The sequence below is a fragment of the Condylura cristata genome, unplaced genomic scaffold, assembly GCF_000260355.1.
Source record: "Condylura cristata isolate star-nosed mole 26May11 unplaced genomic scaffold, ConCri1.0 scaffold00006, whole genome shotgun sequence".
Classification (NCBI taxonomy): Eukaryota; Metazoa; Chordata; class Mammalia; order Eulipotyphla; family Talpidae; genus Condylura; species Condylura cristata.
In genome coordinates this window covers 15,732,117-15,754,370 of record NW_004567107.1, presented here as the reverse complement: position 1 = coordinate 15,754,370, position 22,254 = coordinate 15,732,117, and the positions used below count along the sequence as shown (strand labels likewise).

General features: G+C 40.5%; 1 protein-coding gene across 2 annotated transcripts; it reads right to left on the bottom strand.

Annotated features, from left to right (window-relative positions):
* Positions 1-5,631: 5,631 nt before the first annotated feature.
* INIP (INTS3 and NABP interacting protein) lies at positions 5,632-21,526 on the bottom strand. 2 transcript variants are annotated; one of them, XM_012721130.1, is made up of 5 exons: positions 21,420-21,526; positions 19,985-20,075; positions 11,150-11,252; positions 9,246-9,336; positions 5,632-8,216 (listed from the first exon to the last, which is right to left on the bottom strand). In XM_012721130.1, the coding sequence occupies exons 2-5, from the start codon at positions 20,007-20,009 to the stop codon at positions 8,121-8,123; spliced, it is 315 nt and encodes a 104-aa protein (XP_012576584.1). In that variant the 5' UTR covers positions 20,010-20,075; positions 21,420-21,526; the 3' UTR covers positions 5,632-8,120. The 2 variants fall into 2 exon arrangements, with proteins under 2 accessions (XP_012576584.1, XP_004677481.1); XM_004677424.2 differs by lacking the exon at positions 21,420-21,526 and adding an exon at positions 21,220-21,406.
* Positions 21,527-22,254: the final 728 nt, after the last annotated feature.

Below are 22,254 nucleotides of genomic sequence, written 5' to 3'. Positions count from 1 at the left end.
GTTTCTCTTTTTTGGTTGCTGAGTAATATTCCACTGTATATATGTACCACATCTTTTTTATCCAGTCATCTACTTTTGTCGCCCCAGGATTATTTAAACACACTCTCCTTGGTCTCCTGTTGGCATTCTCACCACTTCTGGAGAAATCTCGCTAAGGACCAGTTCTGTTCTGTTCTCCCCTTTAATTGCCCTCCAGGCCTTTGCTCCACAGCCCGCACCGGGATGGTGGCTCATCCATCCTCTCACCTCCTCCCCTCCCCCTCTGCCTTCTCTCCCTCCTGCTCCAGAGACCCGCACCCTGTTGTTCCTTTGTAAACTTCTCCCTCATGCTGCAGTTCTCATCCACACTCCTGCGGTCCTTGTGACCCTTCTCTGGTTTGGACTCTGCAGCTCAGAAACTGGCACTAGTGGACAGAACCTGCAGGCCCATCACGGCAGCTGTGGTTCTGAGGAACTCAGGGCAGCAGCGTGACCTGCAGCCTTTGACTCAAAGTGCAGCTCATCTGGGCGAGCCCAGCTGCTTAAGAGGGTCTTCACCTCCCGGGATGAAGTGCTGTGTTTGCTTGTGGTTCCTGGAACCTGTGTGTTCACCATGAGATCTTTTTCTCCGGGAGCTCGAATGAACAGGCTCTGTGATGGGTACTGAGGTGAGGACTGAGGCACTGGCACACATTATTGGTGTTTTGGGGTTTTTAAAAATTAATTAATTATTTATTTATGCATACAGAACTGGGGTACAGGCCAGATGTGTGGTGGGTAAGAGCATTTGCCAAAGACAGAGTGGGGAGCAGAACAAGCAGATCTACTGAAGTACACTGCTGAGGGAGCAGCGGGCGGGTCAGGGGAGATCTATGGCACCATGTGGGTCAGCTTCCTGGCCAGGGATTGAACTCATGCTGCATTTGCTGCAGAGGTTCATAATGTGGTGCTTTAAACCATTGTGCCACTATTATTGTTTTGTTTTGTTTTTAACAGAACTAACTTCACTGTACTTGCCACAATCTTGCAAGGTTTCCCAACCTCCTGGGAGACTCCCAGTAGTAATAATAGCTATGGCACTGAGATTTCCAAAACCTGCGTTGGAGAAGTAGCTGGTGAGGTAGCAGCAGAATTTCTGGATTGAAAGGGTTTTAACAAAGCTCCTGCAGCTGGCTGTACTTCGGGGAGACTAGGAATCCCTAAAATGACTGCACCTACCTTCCACTTGGGAGTGAGGGTCTGCTGCTGAGGACTGATGTGCCAGTGTTCCCTCTGGCTGGCAGACATTTCACTTATTCATTAGAATGTTTGCATACTTGTTGTGATGTGCCTAGCACTGCCCTAAGCACTAGAGATATGTAACCAGTGGGAAAGAAAAGCACATAAAAGTATCTGCACTTGTGGCACTTAAATTCTAGCAGGAGATGGCAGACAAAAAATGACATCGGAAAGTGAATTACATTCTGTGTTAGTGCTGGGTACATGCTAGGCACTCAGGTCATACTGGGGGAGATGAAAGTTGGGACAAGGTGGTACAGGAAGGCATGATTGAAAGATGACGTTTGGGTAAAGTGCTCAGGTGTTGTGGAAACAAGCGACAGGGCAAACGGAAATGCACAGCAGGCAGAGGGAACAGCAAGTACGAAGGCCTGGAGGTCTCAGAGGTATCCAGAGGATGAGCACTTCAGAGTTGCTGTTGCTAACCTTCAGGCACACACAGGGAGGAAAACACCAGCACCTTCAGCCGAGTGGAAAGACTGAGCGCCTCACGTCAGACCATCTCCAGCTCACTGGAATTAGGCTGGTTTGCCTGACCAGGGCCACACAGAAAAAGGATATTGCTGAGATCAAGGATTAACATTTGTGTATCATTCAGACCTGTTAGCTCCGCAGTGGGGTGAAAGCACACATAAGGTTTGGGCTCAAATTCCAGTGGTCATTGGCCCTTTTCAGTAGATCAGTAGCCTCTCAATAGAAGAGCTTAGTATAATGATTGTGGCTTTTACTCTTAGTGAAATGGAAACTTGTTTTTTTAAAAAAACAAGCATGGTATTAATTATATTTAAAAGTTTTATTGTGGTAAAATATGCATACAGTTTACCATTTTAACCATTTAAAAATACAACAGTTCAATGCTACTAAGTATACTCATTGTTGTACAACCATCACACCTATTCGTTTCCAGAAATTTTTCATCATCCCATACTAAAATGTTGGGCCCAGTAAGCAGTAATTCCTCATTCTCCTTGGTTACCACTGTTTCACTTTCTGTCTTTGATTTTGGTTGCCCTAAGTAGCTCATATAAGCAAAATCACACAGTATTTATCTTTGTGTTTGGCTTATCTCACTTAAGGTCCTCAAGGTTCATCCAGCCTGTTGAATGTCAGAATTTTATTTTCAAGGCTGAGTAATATTTCACGGTATGGATACTTTTCTGTTCATCTGTTGGTGGACATTTGGATTGTTTTCACATTTAGACTATTGTGAATAGTACTGGTGTGAATATAGGTGGATAAATATCTCTTCAAGTTCCAGTTTTCAGTTCTTTGGGATAGGTGCCCAGAGTAGAATTACTAGATAATTGTTAATTTTTTTTGATGAACTGCCATATTGTGCAACAGCTGGAAATTTGCACTATTTACGTTTCCAACAGTGCTTGCTCAACGGTTTCAGTTTCTCCAGATTCTCACCAACACTTGATTCCTGTTGTTTAATAGTAGCCATCCTAGTGAGTTGAAATTCTTAGTTTTTTATTTGCATTTCCCTAGTGATTCGTGCCATTGAGCATCTTTTCATGTGTTCCTTATAGTTTCAAACGTTCTGAATGATGTGTTGTATATTCTCAACTGTAGGGTGACATGGAAGGCATGGGGGGAACATGGAAGAAGAAAGATCCGTTGGAAGCCTATTAGATAGAGCCTGCCTGGTGGCACAAGGGGTTAAAGCGCAGCTCTATGGAGCTATAAGCAGCCACTGCAGCTTGAGTTTGATCCCTGGCCAGGGAAGTGACCCATATGGTGCAGCAGACCTCTCCTGACCTACCCACTGCTCCCCACAGCAGTGTATTATAGTATATCTGCCTGTGTTCTGCAGGTGAATCCTCTTACTCACCCCTGCCCTTCACCCTGACCTACACCCCAACTCTTGTGTGCATAAATAAATTAAAAAAATTAAAAAGAAGAAGCCTATTAGAGTAGCCTAGGTAAATTATGATGGTAGCATGGAATGTGATATCAGTGGAAGTGTTGAGAATTCCTGGCATTCTGGATATATGCAGAGGCTATAAATATATCCAGAAGCTGTTAAACTGAGTCTAGAATGATTCCTATGTTTATGGCTATGCAAATGGCCATTTACTGAGGGATGGGGGCTGGTGGGGGAGGAGTATGTTGGGGAGCTGAGATGTCAAGAGTCTGATTTTGGACAAGTTGCTTATTGAACTTCCAAGCAGAGATATCTTGTCAATGGACATGGGAGTTGGGGGATCAAGGGTGTTCACTCTCTTATGTTGCATAATAAACCACCCCAAAACTCAGAGGTTTAAGATAGTAAGTTTATTATTGCTTATAGTTCAATGGGTGAATGGGCTGTTGGCCAATTCTGCTCTGTGTGGCATCATTTGGAGTCATTTGGTTTGGTTGCATTCAGCTAACAGCTGCTGAGCAGGAAGGCCTGCAGTGACCTCGCTGTGTCTGGCAACTCAGTGCTCCCCCATGTGGGCCACTCCCCCCTCAGGCAGGGCATCCTCATAGCTTGTGGCTACAGGGAGTCAGACTTCTTACATAGTGGCTGGCTTCTCCAGAGAGAAGAACAGAAGTTGTCAGTTCTCTTAAAAGATAGGTTTAAATTGATGTAGTGTCTCTTCTGTCACTTCCTATTTGTCCAAACGAGTCACATGGCTAGCACATATGCAAGGAACCTTTTGAGAACAGTGTCATATGATAGCAGCCATCTTTAAAGTATAGTCACAACAGAGCTCAAGGGTGGTGATACAAGTTTGATACAAGTTTTGGTGATACAAAGTCAGCCACTACTCAAAGCCATGGTACTGAATCAGATCACCCAGGGAATGACTGTAGATAGAAAAGAACTGGAAAGTCTCACCTCTAGGGTTTTCCAGTGTTTGGCCTTTGGAGAGCTGCTGCACATAAGATTGAGGAGAAACAGCCAGTAAGGTAGGAGGAAAACCAGGAGAGAGCGGTATTGCTGAAGGCAAGTGCAGACAGCGTTTAAAGAAGCTCTCTCAATCAAGACAAGGGATGATGCTACAATTGGATTTGGCCAAGTGGAGATGCCTGGTGGGTTTACAAGAAAACCTCAGTGAATTTGTGGAGAGAAGCTTGACTGGCCTGGTTCCAATGAATATATGTGTATACACATATATACACACCACACACACACACACACATATATATATACAAACACACTATCATATATAAACGTTTTATATATACATATATATCCTGTAGTCTCACTTGAATAATATGTTCAATCTTGAACCAATTCCTGTGGTCTGTGAACTACCACGTGCTGACGGGCTGTGGCCAAAGGGAATTACTCTGGCAGGGTTAACAAATATAAGACCCACCGCTATTGCTGGCAGAGTCCACTTCCCTTGAAGCATGTTGGCTGTACTGGGGGAGGGGCAGGTCCAACGAAAACCTAAGCATCATTGGGAAGGAAGACTCAAATGCTGAGGAGATTCTAAGATTCAGTTCTGTGTCACTGAACAATTGTGAAAGTGAAATGAATACACTGATAATACTGTTTTCTCTAAAAGGCTCTAAGAGGTAGAGATGTAGAAAAGGTAGACAAGGATGATGAGAATTTGGGGGTAAGGATGTAAAATCTATGTGAGAAGAGACACAGAGTAAACGGGGCTGGAGTTGGGAGGGTGATGTAAATTAAACACACCTGAGACAGAATTCTCACTACAAGTCAAGAATAACAGTCTTCGGGGCCTGGAAAGTACCCCTTTTTCCAAGTCATTAGGGTCAATTAAACCCTCATGAGGGTCTAGTTGACTTATCTCTATGCTACATTCAGAAGGTTTCTACAGCTCCGATGGGGTACAGATGGGGTACGAGACTAAAGATAACTTGCCTCTCCCTGGAGCTCAAGTTTCTCTGGAAAAAGGCCTAGGTTTCGTTTCGTTTCTAACTAGCGTCCCATACAAATCTGCCTAGCTCCAGTCAAACTGGACTTTCCGTAGCTTCTCCACAGCCCCCATATCCCCTCCCTTCCTGGGAGGGAAGTTTCCAGTGCTTTGAATGTTGCTCTTCCACCTCCTGGATGAAATCCGCTCATTTGGAAAGCCAGCCTCCTGCCCTCAGGGTCTCCTAAGTGTGCCACAGCAGACTGTCAAGATTCTTAAGGACCTTGAAGTTCTTCCTTATCTATTTGCTCACTTTAAAAACAAATGTCTTCTTTGTACCAATTGCTGTGCATCTCGAGTAAGAAGAGTATCTCTCTCTCTCTCTCTCTCTCTCTCTCCTCTCACCTTCACCTCAGTGAACCTTGAAACTCCTAAAAGGCTGTGTTTTATTGCCAAAGCGAAGCAAAGAACTGAGACCACTTAGTGAGACAGCTTATAGATCGTTGTTCAGAGGGAAAAAACTGCCTTTGAAATTATTTGAGTCATTTTGGTTTTTATTCAGAATCAAACAAAGCACTATTATCTGTATTATTTAGCAGTGGCTTTCAAACTTTTTGCCGTGATACACAGTATGAACCTTTTATATCATGATCTAGGTCACATATATCCATTCACTATTTCTTCATTAAGTAGATACCGAATGCCATTCCGAGCGGAATACAGTGGTGAACAAAGAGAAAAGGAGGGAGAAACAAAAACGCTTGCCCTCTAAGAACTTACTTATTGGTGGAACAAACAGTGAGTAAAGTCAGTCAAATACTCTCACACAGAAACAGGGATTTGTGAAAAAACTTCTACTGCTGCATAGATACATGTTGATGTTTTCAACTTCTCCGAGGGGAGAAGTGCTTGCTGCACACTACTGAACCATTAAGTTGGTTTCTCACTTCAGTATGAAGAAACTCTTTGTAAAGGGAGGTGAACTTTTATGAGATACTTAAAAAATATGCCTGCACCATTTCATGAAGTAGGCAGCGTCCGATCCCCGTTTTACAGAGGAGATGGAGCGTCGTGTAGAGAGGTTAAGTTACTCAAATTCACCCACCTCAAGGCTTCTGCGTCCACTGCAGTCCTTGCAACGGTCCTCCCTCCTACGTCTCTTTGATTAGGGAACCCCACCTTGGTGTGGAATAGCTCTGCCCTCCCTGGCCAGGCCAACCACAGCAGGACTCCAGGCCTGTCCAGACACCTCTGCGTGCACTCTCCCCTTCCTCAGAGTTCCTGCTGAAACTCGGTCAGCTGCTGGCCACTGACAGGCATCTACATTCATCACTCTTCCCCTGAGCAGAGTAAGTAGTAGTACTTGTCTATGGAATCAAACTGAATTTGCAAGTGACTCCAAGAAAGGGATGTGCTTACTGACCAGCCCTGTAGGATTTGGGCAGTATCTGTTTAAAAGGCTAAGTAACTAGAAAAAATGCCACTGGAATAAAGATTTCTCACTACCTAAGTTATAAAAGTTACATTAGGCAGAGGCTTCAAAAATATAAATTCTAAATCCAAATTTCTTATCTCTCTAGTATTAGTAGATAGATTTAGAACCATGCCAGTAGGTCAAATTAATTTATGAAAAATGAGGGCCACTATACGAAGACCCAGGGAATACTGGGATGGACCTGAGGCAGGACAGGAGCCAGAGGCGCTGGGAAATGCAGCAGAAGTAAGTGAGCCTGGCAGTGGAGGTGACTGTCACCATGGGGACAGCCGACAGCTCCCCCAAATGAAGAAAATCAGTCCAAATATTAAGTCTGTGTGACACCGTCATGTCTAGAATTGTCCACATCTGCTTTAATTAGTTTGGGTAAGATAGGACTCCATGTTTGGTGGAAATATTTTAGAGAAGGAAGGAAGGAAGAAACTCCAAAAAGAGAGATGAACTTTGATTAAATATTGAACCAAACTGGGATTGATTTTGAGTTTACACTTCACCTTACCGCCAGAGAGGAAGGACTTAAGGTCAAGATGAATTCAGTTACAAGTAGTCATACAAAGTCCTTTATCTGTGATACAGTGTAAAATACTTCAATTCTATTAAAAGTTTAAAAATATAGATTTTTAAAGCAAAGTACCTCTAAGTTTCAGTGATCTACAAATCTACTAATGTATATCAATTACAGATTCAAATTCTGTAGGCCTAGGATAAGGCAGTGATGACTGCAAATTTAAATAAGCATCGCGGATCTTAGATTCTATTAAAGATGTGTCAGGTTGAGAAACTGACTTAACCTAACTCCTTCCACCTTAAAGTAATTTAAAAGGAGCTCAACTTGCATACATTTTAGGTAGACAAAAACAGACAATAAAACCACACAGGCACACCATCCATGTAATATACAATTTTGAAAACCACATTTCTTATAATCATTTTTAATAGCATTTAGGCACATCATTTATAGTGGCATAGGTTTATAAATGATGTCTAAGATTGATAATTTAGCCTTGGGTTTTCTTTTAAAATTGACAATTGGGGGACCAGTGATGAGTTGAAGGATCCTTATTTCCAGAAGATATGTGGACTATAAATTCAAAAGATACACTGATATCAGTCCTATACACAGCAAATATGAATGTTATTTAAGCCTATCGGTTCACATTTTTAAAAAGCACCCTCGTTTCTTTAAAGTTAAGTACTATAAATGGCTCTTGAAAGTCTACTGTGGACATGATATAGTCAGACAACTGGACAGGGGTAAATTATGTGGCCATCTAATTCAGAGTCTGATTTAGATTGGAAATCAAACTGCATTGCAAAAAAGTCTGTCACAGGTAGCATGAGTACGTCCTTAGGTGATACAGCTTCCACAGCTCTCCTCATCCATCATCCTGTTCACTCCTTTTTTGCTTTGACTTACACATAACTTTCTTTTAAAGAAGCAAAAAATAGAAAAGTTCACCAAATCCTGAAAGTCACAGTTTGGATAGCACTGAATGATAGTAGCTTTGGCATCTGAGATTACAAAGTCACTTTCATTGCAGATACTTTCTTCACTCTGGGTCAAGGCGAGGTAAAACAGGGAGAATAAGATTCCCAAATGCAGAGTCTTGAGTTATGAAGTATCCGGATGAATGTGCATGTGCATGCTGGGAAAGAGTTAAAAAAAAAAAAAAGGCAATAAGCTATTAATTAGTCAAACAAGGCATAAAAACGACTTATTCTTTCCCTTACTCTTGGGACTGATTTTAAAAATCAGTTCTAAAGCTGCTAATTTTGTTTAACTATATAGGAGACAGACAATAAAGAATTCATACTAACCAGATGCACCAGGTATTCATTTATCATCCCACTCTCTCCCCTGTGAGTCTATGCAGTTAGTAAATGAGTCAAAGACAGGGATTTCTTTGTTCCTCGGTGTGGGTAAAACTAGCCACAGAGGTCCCCAAGTGATCAAAAAGAGTCGAGCAGAGCAGCAGGTGGAAGGAGAAGGGCAAAAGGCACAGAATGTTGACATGTCAACAGCAAAGCCACCCGTGGCTTCCCCTGTCACTAAAGAAAGGAAGGCTGTTTTTAGGCTGTCTAAAGTGAGATGGTATTGAATGTCCCTTCCAATTCTGAGACTCTAAGGTTTAAATGAAAAAGTAATAATGTCACTCATCCCAGATATTTGGGCATCTCAGTTAAATTATCCAAGATCAGCGGAATATTAAAAGGCAATTACTGTGAAGAACAGTATTGTTCTTAACTGATTATTATTTTTTTGCTATGGTAAAAGTCTTCAAGTATCTTCTGCAAAAGAGGTCTGCTTACCATTAAAAAAATCCAAGCCATAAAAAACCAGTGAGCTGACCAAAGGATTTAACAGTGTGACAAATAGGGGGGAAAGCTACTATTAAGTTGGGCAGCTTTTTAGGATCATTCTGTCCACTCCGTTATCTATATCGTTTTGTGCAGGAGAAATTCCTTGCCACATACAGCCCTGACTCTGTCACGAGCGCATCAACACCATAAAACACACTTTCATTACTGCTCTCCGTCCTTCAAATCCTGGGAGCAAGTCACTGCATTATGTGTGGAACACATTTACTGACACTGTCCCACTGAAGTACAAAACGGGAACTGTGCTGGTTGACGGCCCAGAGAACGTGCGGTGGCCGTCTGCACACTCTGCTCACCTGTAAAGCTGCCTTCTGCTGGGCTGCGATGTGCTGCTGCTCTGCGTGGTCCCGGAAGTCCTTATTGAGAGCGGGTCTCGAGAGCGAGAGGCTAAAATGGGAACCTTAGTTACTTGGCTGCTGAAGGCAGAGATTTCTTAGGAGTCACATTTTCCATGATAAATGTCTTTATATGGGTTTAAAAAAAAAACTTCCAGAATAAGTCTTTTTTCCTTTTCCCAAAGCCTACGTTAACTTCTATGAAGAAAGCCTATGTTCTTTACTGGGGTTTCAAATGATCTCCTTTTGATAACTTATGGCTCCAGACATACACAGACTTGAGGTAATCATTCTACACAAAGTTACATTTATAATGCAAACCACAGAGTTTGCAAAAACACAGCATGCAAAAAGGCCCAGGGCAAAAGTGCTTGCTGTGTTTGAAGAAATCAGAGTATAGTAGAGGTGAAGTGGACTGGCAAGAGATGAGAATGGCAAGGAAGGCAGGTGCCAGGATGTAGAGCCTTGTGAAATAAGTTAAGAAATATAGACCTGAACACTAAGGAGACTTCCAAAGAGCATCATAGCAGAGGAATCGCCACACTCCTGCCTAGTGAGACCACTGCCAAGGCAGACAGTGCCGGTCACCTTCTCAACAACTGGTCTTAGTTGTCGGGGCCTGTGCTTCAGGACAGGGCGGGCTCAGCACCCAGACGGTGAACTCTGGTGAGAGACAGTCGTTCTCGCTGGTTTCTGGCTCACTGCCGGATCATATATCTCCCAGAGTTCATGCCAATTGTTAGTTTCCTGTCATTTCCAAAGTAAAACATCCAAACTGATACTATTGACAAATGCACTGACGAGGACTTAAGACTGTGGGAACTGAGTAGTTACACTAACAGGCAGAAGTGAGACTGGCCAGGTCCAGGACAGCATCAGCAGCAAAGAGGACTGCAGACACTTCAGGTGCAAGTGTAAGAGAATGGAAACTACTTGGAGGTGGAAGTTAAGAGAATAACAAACAATTTAAGTTCAGGTTTCTGACATGGGTAACTGATGGATCTGTACCATTCACTTACACAAAAATGCCCAAGAATATTAAGCAGTTAGAAGGAAAGTTATTAGCACACAAATAACAGGTTGTGAAAGTTGATGCAATGGGCTAGTGGTAAAGGGGAGCCTGGGAAACTGGGTGTAGAACACAACTTAGAGGAGCATCGACAGTGAGAAATGTCTGCAGAAGTTAGGGTCATAGATCAGTAAGTGAAGGGAAGCCAAATAAGGTTATTTTAAAAATGCAGAAGCAACTAGTAGTGTCAAACAATGCTGACATGTCTAATAAGAAACGGACTTTGGTCCGTACAAGTCAACCAGGAAAGGACCTATTCTTTGGTAGGGGAGAGCGGGCATGTCCTGAAGTCAGATTGTGGTGAGTGGAGGAGTAAAAAAGGTAAGAAAGCAGAGATAAGTGTAGACAGATAACTCCTCTAAGTGGTGTCGTTGAGAAAGAAGGGGAAACACAGGGCTGTAGCTGAATGAGAAAGAGTATCTGAGGGGAAACATTAGTAAACTGAATACATTTAAGATCATTAAATCACCTAAATTAACCTACTCTGCAGAATGTTCAAAAAGTGAAACATTAGCCATCATTTCAGGAACAAAAGCCATACAAAACCCTTTTCTGTTTTTTGAAGTAGGAAAATGAAAAGAAAAATATTCTGATTAGAATTAAAATGTTCAAAATCAAATCCATTAAAAAGTCTAATTTTCTTCAACCCCAACTAAGAAACAAAACATAACATATACATTCCAATGTCAAAAAAAAAAGAAAAGAAAAGAAAATCATTGCCAACCAGTTTGGGTTTGGGGTTGCCAAGATATTTTTTTATATCACAGAATATAAAACCCACATTATTCTTCAATACCTAGCTCCAGGATGATTTGTTGAAGACTGGTTCTGCATTAGTAATTTTCTTTTCTCTTTGTCCAGTTCTGCCAAGATTGCAACTCTATTTTTGTTTTGGAAACCTGAAAAGGGGAAAGGAGAAAGAGAAATAAGAAGCATTTTAGCACTTTTATTAATCTTAACCATCTAGAAACCCAGAAACAAAATCCTATTCTTGAACATGATAAGGGACTCATGAGTTTCCTACTACCTACTTCTCTGCAATACAGTATATTTACTGAGGACTTCCAAGACTTAATTCTAAAGAATTTTCATCACCAAAGTATAGATAACAGCATTTTTTTTTTTAAACCAAATCTGTGCCCAGTCTCCATCCTGCTCAATTCCTGGAAGTGAAGGTTTACTGTTTTCTGTTGTAGGCCTCTATGAATGCCTCTTTATTGGGGGCGGGGCAAACGTTAGACTACTCAGGTCAAAACAGCCTTTTCTCAAACTAAAAAGACCCTAAAACATAGCACCTAAAATTGAATTATAAAGGGGTCTAGTGTACACTAATACAGCTTTTATATCAATTTAAAAAATGTAACCAAAATTTGGGATTTGGCTAAGTATCAAATTCATCAATAGCCCTAAACCTGAATTTTTTTCTGAAATTTTATTTTGGCTTACTAGTGTTAAAGATGACCGCAAGTCCAAGAAGACGGAAGGAAAGAATAATCCTGGGAAACTACAGAAATGAGAATCTGGGAAGATTCTTAAAACTCTCGTAAGAGCTGTAAAAAAACAAACAAAAAAACAACTATCCTAAGTACATTGATTAATTAAATCCATAGGTTAATAGTGTATATGCTATATCAAAGCATTTCAAGTATTACATAAGTCATATTAATTATAATTTAACTGTTTAGAGTTTAAACCTGAAATTAATTCCTAAATGTTTAATATTTTCATTTTAGAGCATAGCTTGTTAGATCAGTAGCTTTATTAAACTGAGCATGAATTTTGAATAGTGGTAAGTATTCCCCCCCCCATGCACAAATTCCCCTCAGATATTAAAGGATTTGTTTAAAATAGTTAAAACAAGTGATAATTAAATAGGGGCTGCTCACAGCCTTCCTTCGTAAAGATGGGGTGATACTATCTCTTCTAACTTACTTCAAACCCGAGTGCACATACTAGGTAGTCTATCTGCAATGTGAAGTAATTAAGAAGTGTAAGTCTCCATCTTTGGGTGTTTATACAAACTTGTTCTGAGTAGGGCATTGGTATATAACATTTAACTAAATGTTTTACTTAACTCTCTACATTAAGTTTTTTTAATACACAGTTTTTTACCATAATTTAACCTGCTTTCTACATTCTTAGAAGCATAAAGACGTTAGAGATATTTAATATATTACCTTATATTCAGTAGGGATTACTTAATATTCCTTTGTAAGTTTCCTAATAAAATGATCTTAGAATAAAGCGGCAGTCTAAAAATATTTCCATTTTTAGAACTATAACCCTATTTCCATTCACAATCTCACATAATCTCATTTCCACATTCATTCATAGAAACATTTACCTCCCACACACTAAATTCTCAGGTAACTAGCATTATATCAGATTTGCATTTAAAACCTAAGAATTGAAATTCATTTTCTATTAAGAAAGGGCTCTATCATATTTAAACAATTAAATGCATTTTTACTGGAAAAATACACCCTAGAGTATCACACACACATCTGTTTAGTATTAAAGAAAAGTCACTGTAGCACTATTAGTTTAGCATGTTTTAAATTACTGATCCACCATGTTGTTACTGTGCCATCTTCCCATCTAGGCACTAAGGTAGGTTCTAAGGACACACTGATGAGCAAAAACATGATGCCGATGCTCATGGTTCTCAAACAGTCCGGTGAAGACAGGAATCAGTCAAGTAATCACATGAATGAATGTATACCTAGGCCTCCAGGATGAGTACTATGCAAGAAAGAAACTTTGACAAGCATTTATAGGAGTCAATACTGAATAAATTTGACTTTGAGTGGGAGCAGGAATGTATCATGGAAGGTTTCCATAGGAAGTAATGACTGAGCTGAAATCCAAAAGAGTAAGTTAGTGAACTATTTTGTGAACCAGGGGTAGGGGACAAAGTAACTTTCCCCACTTTGAAAAGATCAGTTTAACTGAAATGTTAGAGAAATAAGATGTGTACCAACTACCTCCAACTGTATAATGAGCCGTCCAAAGACTTACTGGCTTAAACCAGCACTTATTTTACTTATGCATGTTTCTATGGGTTGTGTTAGCTGGCTGATTCTTTTACTGGTCTCACTTGGGGTACCCATGTGTGTGCAGGCATCTGGATACTGCAGAGGAGACAGCCTGTCTCTGCTCCACGGGTTCCCAGGATTAACTAAACTGTGCTTCCTCATGGTGTTGAGATGATGAAAGCAGAACCTGTAAGACTCTCTAAGAGGAAAACGGATGGCAGAACAATCACATGGAATCACCCAGGTAGAGGGGGTCAAGGTGGTGGATGGTGACTGGGTACTTGGTGCAAGTGTGAAATATAGTTGTCGAGGTAAAAACCTGTACACCTGCAACTTTACAGTCTTGTATTACCTCAGTAAAATAATAAATAGAAAGGGACACTTCAAAACCAAAACAAAACATGTAACTTGATTAACACCAGTAATTAGTCTTCTAAGTGTCTAGTTAATGGCAAACATTTCCTATGTCTTGCAAGAAAATATATAATTTCAGATAAAAAAATATTCAAATCCTAGTGACCCTTCAGGAATTTACTGAAGATACATATCAAAGAAAAGGCATAAGCCACTACATTTGTTCGGGTAATCTCCCTGTGTTCAAGTTCTTTCTCACCCAGACCCCAAGAGTTTACCACTTCTAAGCTAGATGCCACCTTTTCTATCCATTGAGGTTTCTCATCTTCAGGACTGTTGAATAAGATGAAATATTTTCTGTTTGTATCAATCTTTCCTCCTCACTCACTTTCTTTTCCTCTTGCAGATAAAACTTATAGAATCATTTCCCTGTAAGGATTTTCTGATTATAACAATATAGAAGAGCTACAAAGATTAAGGAGATGTTACCCCTTGTCTAGAGCTTCCAATATACTTAGATGCTTTACGGAGAATGTCCTAGTTCCCCAGCTAAACTGCAGAAGAGGTAACAGAATCAATTTGGATTTTCTTCTCAGTACTTTTAGTTACTATGTACTGTTGGCAAAATTACCTTACTGTACAGGATCAATGGAGATAACAACTTCTACAGCAAGGTAAATAAAAGCAACAATAAGCAATTGGGATTACCTTAACTGAAAAACTATACAAGTAATGCTATACAAGTAACAAGAAATACAAGTAGATTAAAATGAGTACCTTACAGAATGAGAGAAAATATTCACACACTGCACAATCGACAGTGGGTTAATATTCAAGACACAAAAAACTTATCCAATTTAATTTAAATTAAACAAAGGGGCAGATCTGAACAGACAATTCACCAAAGAGGCTACCCAGAGGGCCAACAGATACATGGGAAAATGTTGGTCATTGCTTTTAATAAGATGCAGATCAAAATCACAAAATCCCCATCTCATACCTGTGAGAATGGCATATTTTAACAAGACCTCCAACATGAGGAATAAGAAAGTCAGCGGAGAAAGAGGAGCCCTATGACACTGCTGGTGGGACTATAAACTATGTAGCCACTTTGAAAAGTGATCTGGTTTACCAAAAAAAAAAGTGAATGCCATATATCCCAACAATCTAGGCACCTATCCAAACATGAAACCATCACATGCAAAAATGTCATGATCTGTAATGTTTACTGCAGGATTATTTACAACAGCTAGCAACTGGATACAACCTCCCAAGTGTCAACTCAGGGAGGAATGGAGCAAAAGATACAGTGTATCCACACCATGGAATCCCATTCCTCACCAGGAAAAGATGAAATGTTGCCTGATGGTAAAATGGACGGAGTTGAAGGGAGTTATGTCTAGGAAAGCTCAGAATGGCAAAAATTATTGGACATGACACAGCTGACAATTCGACGAAGCAAAATATGTATAAAAATAAGTAGATGCCGATCAATGAAACGAGGCTTCTGAAGTTCAGAGGCGGCAGAGTATGGTCAAAGAGGTATAAGCATGTGGTGGGGGCAAGGGAAGGGGAGAAATGCATGCTGCACTTTCTGGCGGAAAAGTGAGATTCATGAGCCAACAATGCACTACAAGCCAATTTCTACACAGACAATGATTTGTCAAATATTACAAAATAGTAAAAGAGACCTCTAAGGTCATTTAATTAATTGGACAAAGTTTTAAGTAATGATTATCTTTAGAATATTAGCAATTGCCCATTCAGTAGGCATCAAAAAGAGAAAAGAGCTCTTACTCTTTAAAAAATGTATTAAAGTGAGATTTATAAAAAATACTAAGGGCAGATGGATTATTAAAAAAAATCCAAGCCACACCACAGATTAATTAAACCAGAATCAATGGAAATGGAATCACAAGTTGGTAGCTATAAAAGGACACACATAAAAAAATAAAATAAAAATAAAAAGTAGAAGAAAAAAAAACAAATTCAATTTTGTCTTTGTGTCCACAACCTCATGCATCCACAACCTCATCTTTTAAAAGGCATAAATACAAGAATCTTAAGATGATTCCTATGTGCCACTGTGATAAACTCTTAGTTATGAGGAGCATACCTTCGTACAGTCTTAAAGGATAAATTTGTTTTCCTTCTGGGCTTATCGGTGGTTTAGGTTATGACTTCCACTTGGGTCTGCATGTCAAGCAGATCATTTCCCAGGAGCTGTGCCGCCCCATCCTACACAAACCTGGATATGACAATTAAGAACATCTGGAGTAATGCCCCATCAGTAGTTCCCACCAGTTGATACAGGGACTATAACGACCAGAAACATCCTGGGATAAATATAAAAGAGTCTAAGAAAAAGATTCATGTTCCTCACCCAGCTCCTATCCCTTACACCAGGTCTCTTGTATCTGAAATCAGGCCAGACCAATCCAACTGCCACATGACAGGACCTTGACATTTGCTAATGATGAAAGACTCTTTACATAGGAACGGCACCTTGGCTAGCCTTCAGTTTGACACTCTGCCTCTATGTATTAAATTCTCAAAATTTTATTTCTCATCCATCAAATAATTATTGAGAAACTACCAAATGTTCCACACCACAATGGTTGATTTCGGGAACTGTCTGCCAAGAACTTAATAAAATAAATTTAGCAGCTAATTCTGAAAGAGGGCTTGGTGAACAGAATGGGTTTCTATTCCCTAGACCAGAGAAATTAACAAAGCACAATGCACAAATCTCAAAAAAAAATTTAAGTCATGGTTCTTTCACTTAACATTTTAAGACAAGTACGGCACTTGACATTCAATCTCCACATTAAGTAGTTCCTATATGTGGAAACAGTACAGAAATGATTTAATACAGAGGGTAAAAGGCAACTGACAAATACGTATTAGGTTTCAAGGAGATCCAGGGAGTTTGGAGAACATGACATGCACGCGCCCCCTGCTGGTGCATAGTAACAGCAGCTCTGTTACACCAACAAAATCGCTGTGAAAGAACAGAGCCAAAGGACTAATTTAAATTTGCCTCTATTTAGATTAGGGGGTGTTGTGAATTCGACTATGTGTCAGTCAACAGCAACAGTAAAAATGACTACATTGTACTGCAACTGCTAAAAAAAAAAAGAAAAAGAAAAAGAAACTCACAAATTGTAAATCTCAACTATTTGTACTATTCCATTCAGGCTGCATTGTGCAATTTTTCTTTCTAAAGTAGAGTCTCTTAATTTTTGTTTTGGTTCAAATTCTTTTCCATCTAAACCCTTAAAGTTTGCTTAACATAAAAGGCCACAGGGAAATAAAAACTTGTGACTAGTCCATAGAGTACACAAATCACACGCAATTATTTGAGAGAATCGAGCTGGCAAAATTGTCGCCATAGCTACTAGCATTTTACAATTCTACATTTCTGTAAAACTCATGTAACCTTTATAGTTTGTCCTAAATGCAACTAATAAATACTAAGCTCAGTGGGCTTCCAACTTTTGGTTAGACTAGTCCTGCTATGAATATAATTACAAATTTTGACAAAGTGTTAGAAATTCATTATTTGAAGACATTAGACTGACAAAATCAGGTAGAAACTGCAGCTGATGAGATCTGGAGTTTGTGGCCTCTGCCTGAAGCATTCCCCCCATCAACACACAGATTGGGTAAGTTTCCTTGCTGGTGTGAAGTATTAGGGGCATTATTCAGGGCTAGGAGAGTAGCTGGAAATTAGGGCAGAGACCTAAGAGGGAAAGGCTGGACTAAAGCCCAAAATAAGCATGTAAAATCCACTTAAGTGTTTCCTTACAGCTAAACTACATATATAGCTTTTATGGGCTCCCCAGGGAGTCCAGCACTAAAGTAACAGTCAGGAACTAAAAAGATTAAGCTGGTGATATCCTACACAAAGGAGACAAGACTTTGAAGCTGTGGGCTGGGGGGGTGGAAAATGACTTCTCAGAGGAAAACAATAGAATCCAAAGTCTCTATAATGCATTAGTCATAGTACATTATAATATCCAATAACAAACAACTAAGTATAGCAAGAAAAGGAAAATGTGACCCATAGTGAAAAAAAGAAAAATTCAGTTAACAGGAACCAACTTCAAGATGAACCACATGATTCAATGAGTAGTCAAGGACTTAAAAATCTGCTAGCAAAGATGGGCAAGGACCTAAGGAAAATACATACATAATAAAAGGAGCATCTTAACAGAATAATATGAACTACAGAAGAGAATCAAATGGAAAATTTGGAGCTATCAATAAAATAAAATGCTCACTGGACTGAATTAACAATAGATGGATATGCAGAACATTTTAAAGTTTCAGCATCAGAAATTATTCACTCTGAAGAACAAAGGAAAAATACTGAAGAAAAATAAGCAAAGCCTGGATATCTATGTGATAATATCAAATATCTAATATAGATGCACTTGCAATTTCTGAAGAAAAAGAAAAGCCTGAATCAAAAAATAATACCTGAGTAACTGAAGAAAATGTCCCAAATTTGGTAAAAGATAGCAACTTACGGCCACAAGATGCTCAACAAACCAACCATCCCAGACATATCATAGCCAGACTACTAAAATAAAAGACAGAGAAAACTTGAAAAGCAATCAGGGAAAAACAACATATTGCACATCAGAAACGAACATACCGATGAGAAAATAAAAAGCGAGAGTATAAGTAAAAAAAAAAAACACACACACACAAAAAAAACCCAACTTACTAAAATTACCTCAATTTTTTAAAAACAAGCAAAAGATCTGAATAAGTATTTCACTATGGAAGATTTATAGTGGCCAGTAAATACATTTTTTTAAAATGCCGAAATTATAAATTTAAAAATGCTCCGCAATCTTCCTCAGAGACATGCAAGTTAATACAATGAGAGGTCATTTCATACCCTCTAAAATGGCTAAAATTAAAGTGGCAGATAAACTCTACGTGGAGCAACCCAAATTTTCACTCACTGCTGAAGAGAACATGAAATGGTGCTACCACTTTAGAAAGTATTTAGTATTTTTTTCATAGACTCAGCTGTTTCATCCCTTTACATTTATCCAAGAGAAATAAAAACATTCATCTGCAAAAAAATTTAATTAGAAACAAATGTTCACACTAGCTTTATTTACAACAGGCCTATCTGAGGCAATCCCAGAGTCCCCAAACAGGAGTATGAATAAAGAAATTGTGGAAAATTCACATAAACACTATTTTGCAATTAAAAGGCATAGACATAGACACAACATCACACAGTATTACAGACAGTACAGTGAGGGTAAGAACCTGGATACAAATTTCATGACTCAACTTAAATGAAGCTTAATGTAAGACAAAAAACTACAGTTTAATAAAAGTCAGGATAAATCAGAAGGAAAATAAGTGACATAAAAATATGATGGGTCAAATAAGCTTAGACTTTATATGAAAAGGAGATAGATGCTTACCACTAAACAGGAAACTAGTTACCAAATGGTATTTGATACTTTACAGAGATGTAATTTTAGATGGTCTCACACAAGACTCACTTTTAAGTAAAATCTCTTAAGATGTATCTAATTTGATTTGCTGTAGAATTCTTAACAAAGGTGAAATGTGTATAAACATTTGTAGGACCAATGAAAAAGCTCAAGTATTGCCTGATGAAATTAACTCTTTAAAAATGGTTCTAACTTCAAGTAAAAGAGCGAGAAAAAACAGATGTTAGGGGGGAAAAAAATTAATGTGAATCTCCTTTAACACAGGTTAAAACAGGATTAGTAGCTACTAAGAACGTGGTCTAATTAATGCAATGTTGGATGTGCTTCAATATAGGGTTTTTACTTTGCTGAGAAATATACAGTAACTGGCCTATGCTAATTTTTCTCTTACTAAAAATGCTTTTACTAGAGGACAAGGGAAAAATATATTTACTGACAGGATAAAAGTTACTAGCAATATAAGAAACTCCAGCATGGGCCCTCCCTGGTGGCGCAGTGGGTTAAAGTACAGCACTCTGAAGCTAGCCATGGCTGCTTCAGCACCAATTCGATTCCCACCCAGGGAGGTGACCCATATGGCCCAGCAGACTACTGCTTTGCCCTCTGCTCCCCTCAAGTGAACTTTGTCAAAATGCCTGTTTTGCTCCCCATTCTGTTTCTGGTGACTCCTTTCACGGCCCCTGAGCCTATACCCCAGTTCTGTATGCATAAATAAATAAATCTTAAAAAAGGGGGGGAAACTCCAGCATATATTACCTTGTCCTGAAGAGTTTGCTGCCATTTCCTTATTTTCTGTTTCACTGTTTCAACTGTGTTCAGTGGCAATTGGTCAGCACTTCACAATCGCCTGTAAAAAATATGTGCATGCACATATAAAATGCACCATTCTTTAATAACAAATTAAAATCTAGCTTTCCCTACAAGGAAATGCTTGCAGTTTAATTCTTCAGAAGCCTATCTGTGAAAAGCCCAGACTTAAATAACAAATTTAAACTCTACAGCACTCCAAATATTGAATTAGAGGATGAAGGTTGTTTATAACTTGCAGCTGTTAATAACGCATTTAGCATTACTGTCTTTAACAAACATCATTAGACTGCATTTAGCAGATACTACGAAATGTGTCAACCAACAGGTAACATCAATACAAGCACAAGGCTAGGAAGAAAACCCACTCATCTCTGGGTGTCTCTCAATTCACAGAAAAAACACTCAGCAACTACTGGATACACTGAAAGCTAAACAGGAAAAGGAGTCTGACATTTATCGAGTACTCACTCTGCACCACAGACTACAGGAAGATGTTTGAACCTAGTTAATCACAATGTTATAGATGAGAAGATAGTCGCCCAGGTCTCAAAGCTACTAACAATAATCTGGGTAAGTTCCAGACTTCGTGCTTTTGTACTAGGCCTGCACATGGGGACCCCCAAAGAGCAAGATCTTACTCTTGTCCTCAAGGAATACAGACTCTGGTGGGAAAACAGTCTCATTCAAGAAACCGGCCTTTAAAAAAAAATAAGTTCAAAAATCGCGCTCTTTAAAAGACGTCCACTGTGCTCCGGAAGCAGAGAGGAAGCGAGCCTACCAGCGCCAGGAGGGATGCCCTCGGGGGAGCCCCGGGCAGGAGAGGCTAGCAAGCCCAGGTCGGTTTTGGACTAATGTCCTTAGGTGTCTCCAGCAGCTGAAGCACGGGGGTGAGGGCGGGGGGCAAGTCCGGGAGGGCGGAGGCCAGAGGGGCGTCTGCAGAAAGGGCAGGAATAGCCCCTTTCTAGCCTTGTGCAGGAAAGTGACAGCACTGCGCTTCAGAAGGGCCCCGCGGGCCCGCGAGGAGGGCCGGCTGGGCAGAGGCTGCGGCCGAGGCGGAGGAGAGGAGGGGATGAGAAACCCCCGGAGGAAAGGGGGGCGAGGAGGCCGCCGCCGGTGGCAACAAAGACGGCGGCAGCAGGTCAGCGCCCGGCGACCATCACCCGGGTGCCTGTCCTACTTACCAGGGACGCGAGAGCGCCCGGCACCGCCTCGCCTTCCGATCGCGCTCTCAAAGGGGGCGCGACCACTTAGAGACCAGCAAACCCAACCCAACGTGCAGCCCTACAACCTTCCCGCCCCCGCCGTGCTTCCGCCTCCTGATTGATGTACAGCCGAGGAGCGGAAGTCCCGCCCCCCGCCTGGACCCGAGACCGGTGCCCACCAAGATTCGTGCTTTAATTGCCACCTCAATGCAGACACCACTTCCCGGTCCAAGAGTGGCAGCCTAAGAGGCTCATGGGAGATGCAGGCCGCGCTGTGAGGGCGGGGCTCTGTGGGCGGGGCCGAGGGCGGGGTGGAGTGACGTAGCCCGTGGGTTTGGTTTAAAGAAACTGGGCCCCTAGCACCGAGCAGGGATCTTCTAGGCTGCGGGCACGGAGAAAGAAGAAAGGCACAGGTGCTCGGGTCCTGGGACGCTGTAAATCCACTTCCTCTGTGCTGACGCCCAGCTGCCGCCGAAACTTGGAGGCGTCTTTACATCCTGGGTTGGCTTTCATATTACCCTTAAAAAAAGTTATTATTGAAGTAACATTGGTTTTATAGCATTATATACACAAAATTTCTCTTTCACGTATTCAAAATGATCTCGGGTTGTGTGTCCACACTCGCAAGTCCCAGGAACGTTTTCCTTTTATATGTAAGAAAATCACTAAGTATGTAGAAATTTTCACTGGTGTACCATCTGTGTTTAAGATGCGCCTAGTTGGAACGAACATCTAATTCCAGCCGTGTTCGTTTGTATATTCGCTTGGAGAGGTAACTGTGTTGCTGTGAACCTGTTCTGTGACCTTTATCCATGTTATGCACCCTTTTTCGAATTTGCACAGATGTTCTTAATTATGTTTGCTCAATGATAAATGTTTATGATGCACAGTTTTGTTGTGTGTGGATCCATGATTGAAACAATTAAAGCATTATTGAGGGCCTTCTATATACTAGGTGGTTCCTGTGTATCAATTCTGGCTCGGTCATTCCTGGATAGGAGACTCAGAAATGTC

Excerpts from the sequence above, each read along its gene's own strand:
- INIP (XM_012721130.1), bottom strand. The coding sequence starts at position 20,009 with ATGGCAGCAAACTCTTCAGGACAAG. Across the intron at positions 11,253-19,984 it reads AGCAAACTCTTCAGGACAAG|GTTTCCAAAACAAAAATAGA; the intron begins GTAATATATGCT and ends TCCCCTTTTCAG. Across the intron at positions 8,217-9,245 it reads AGCAGAAGGCAGCTTTACAG|CATGCACATGCACATTCATC; the intron begins GTGAGCAGAGTG and ends ACTCTTTCCCAG.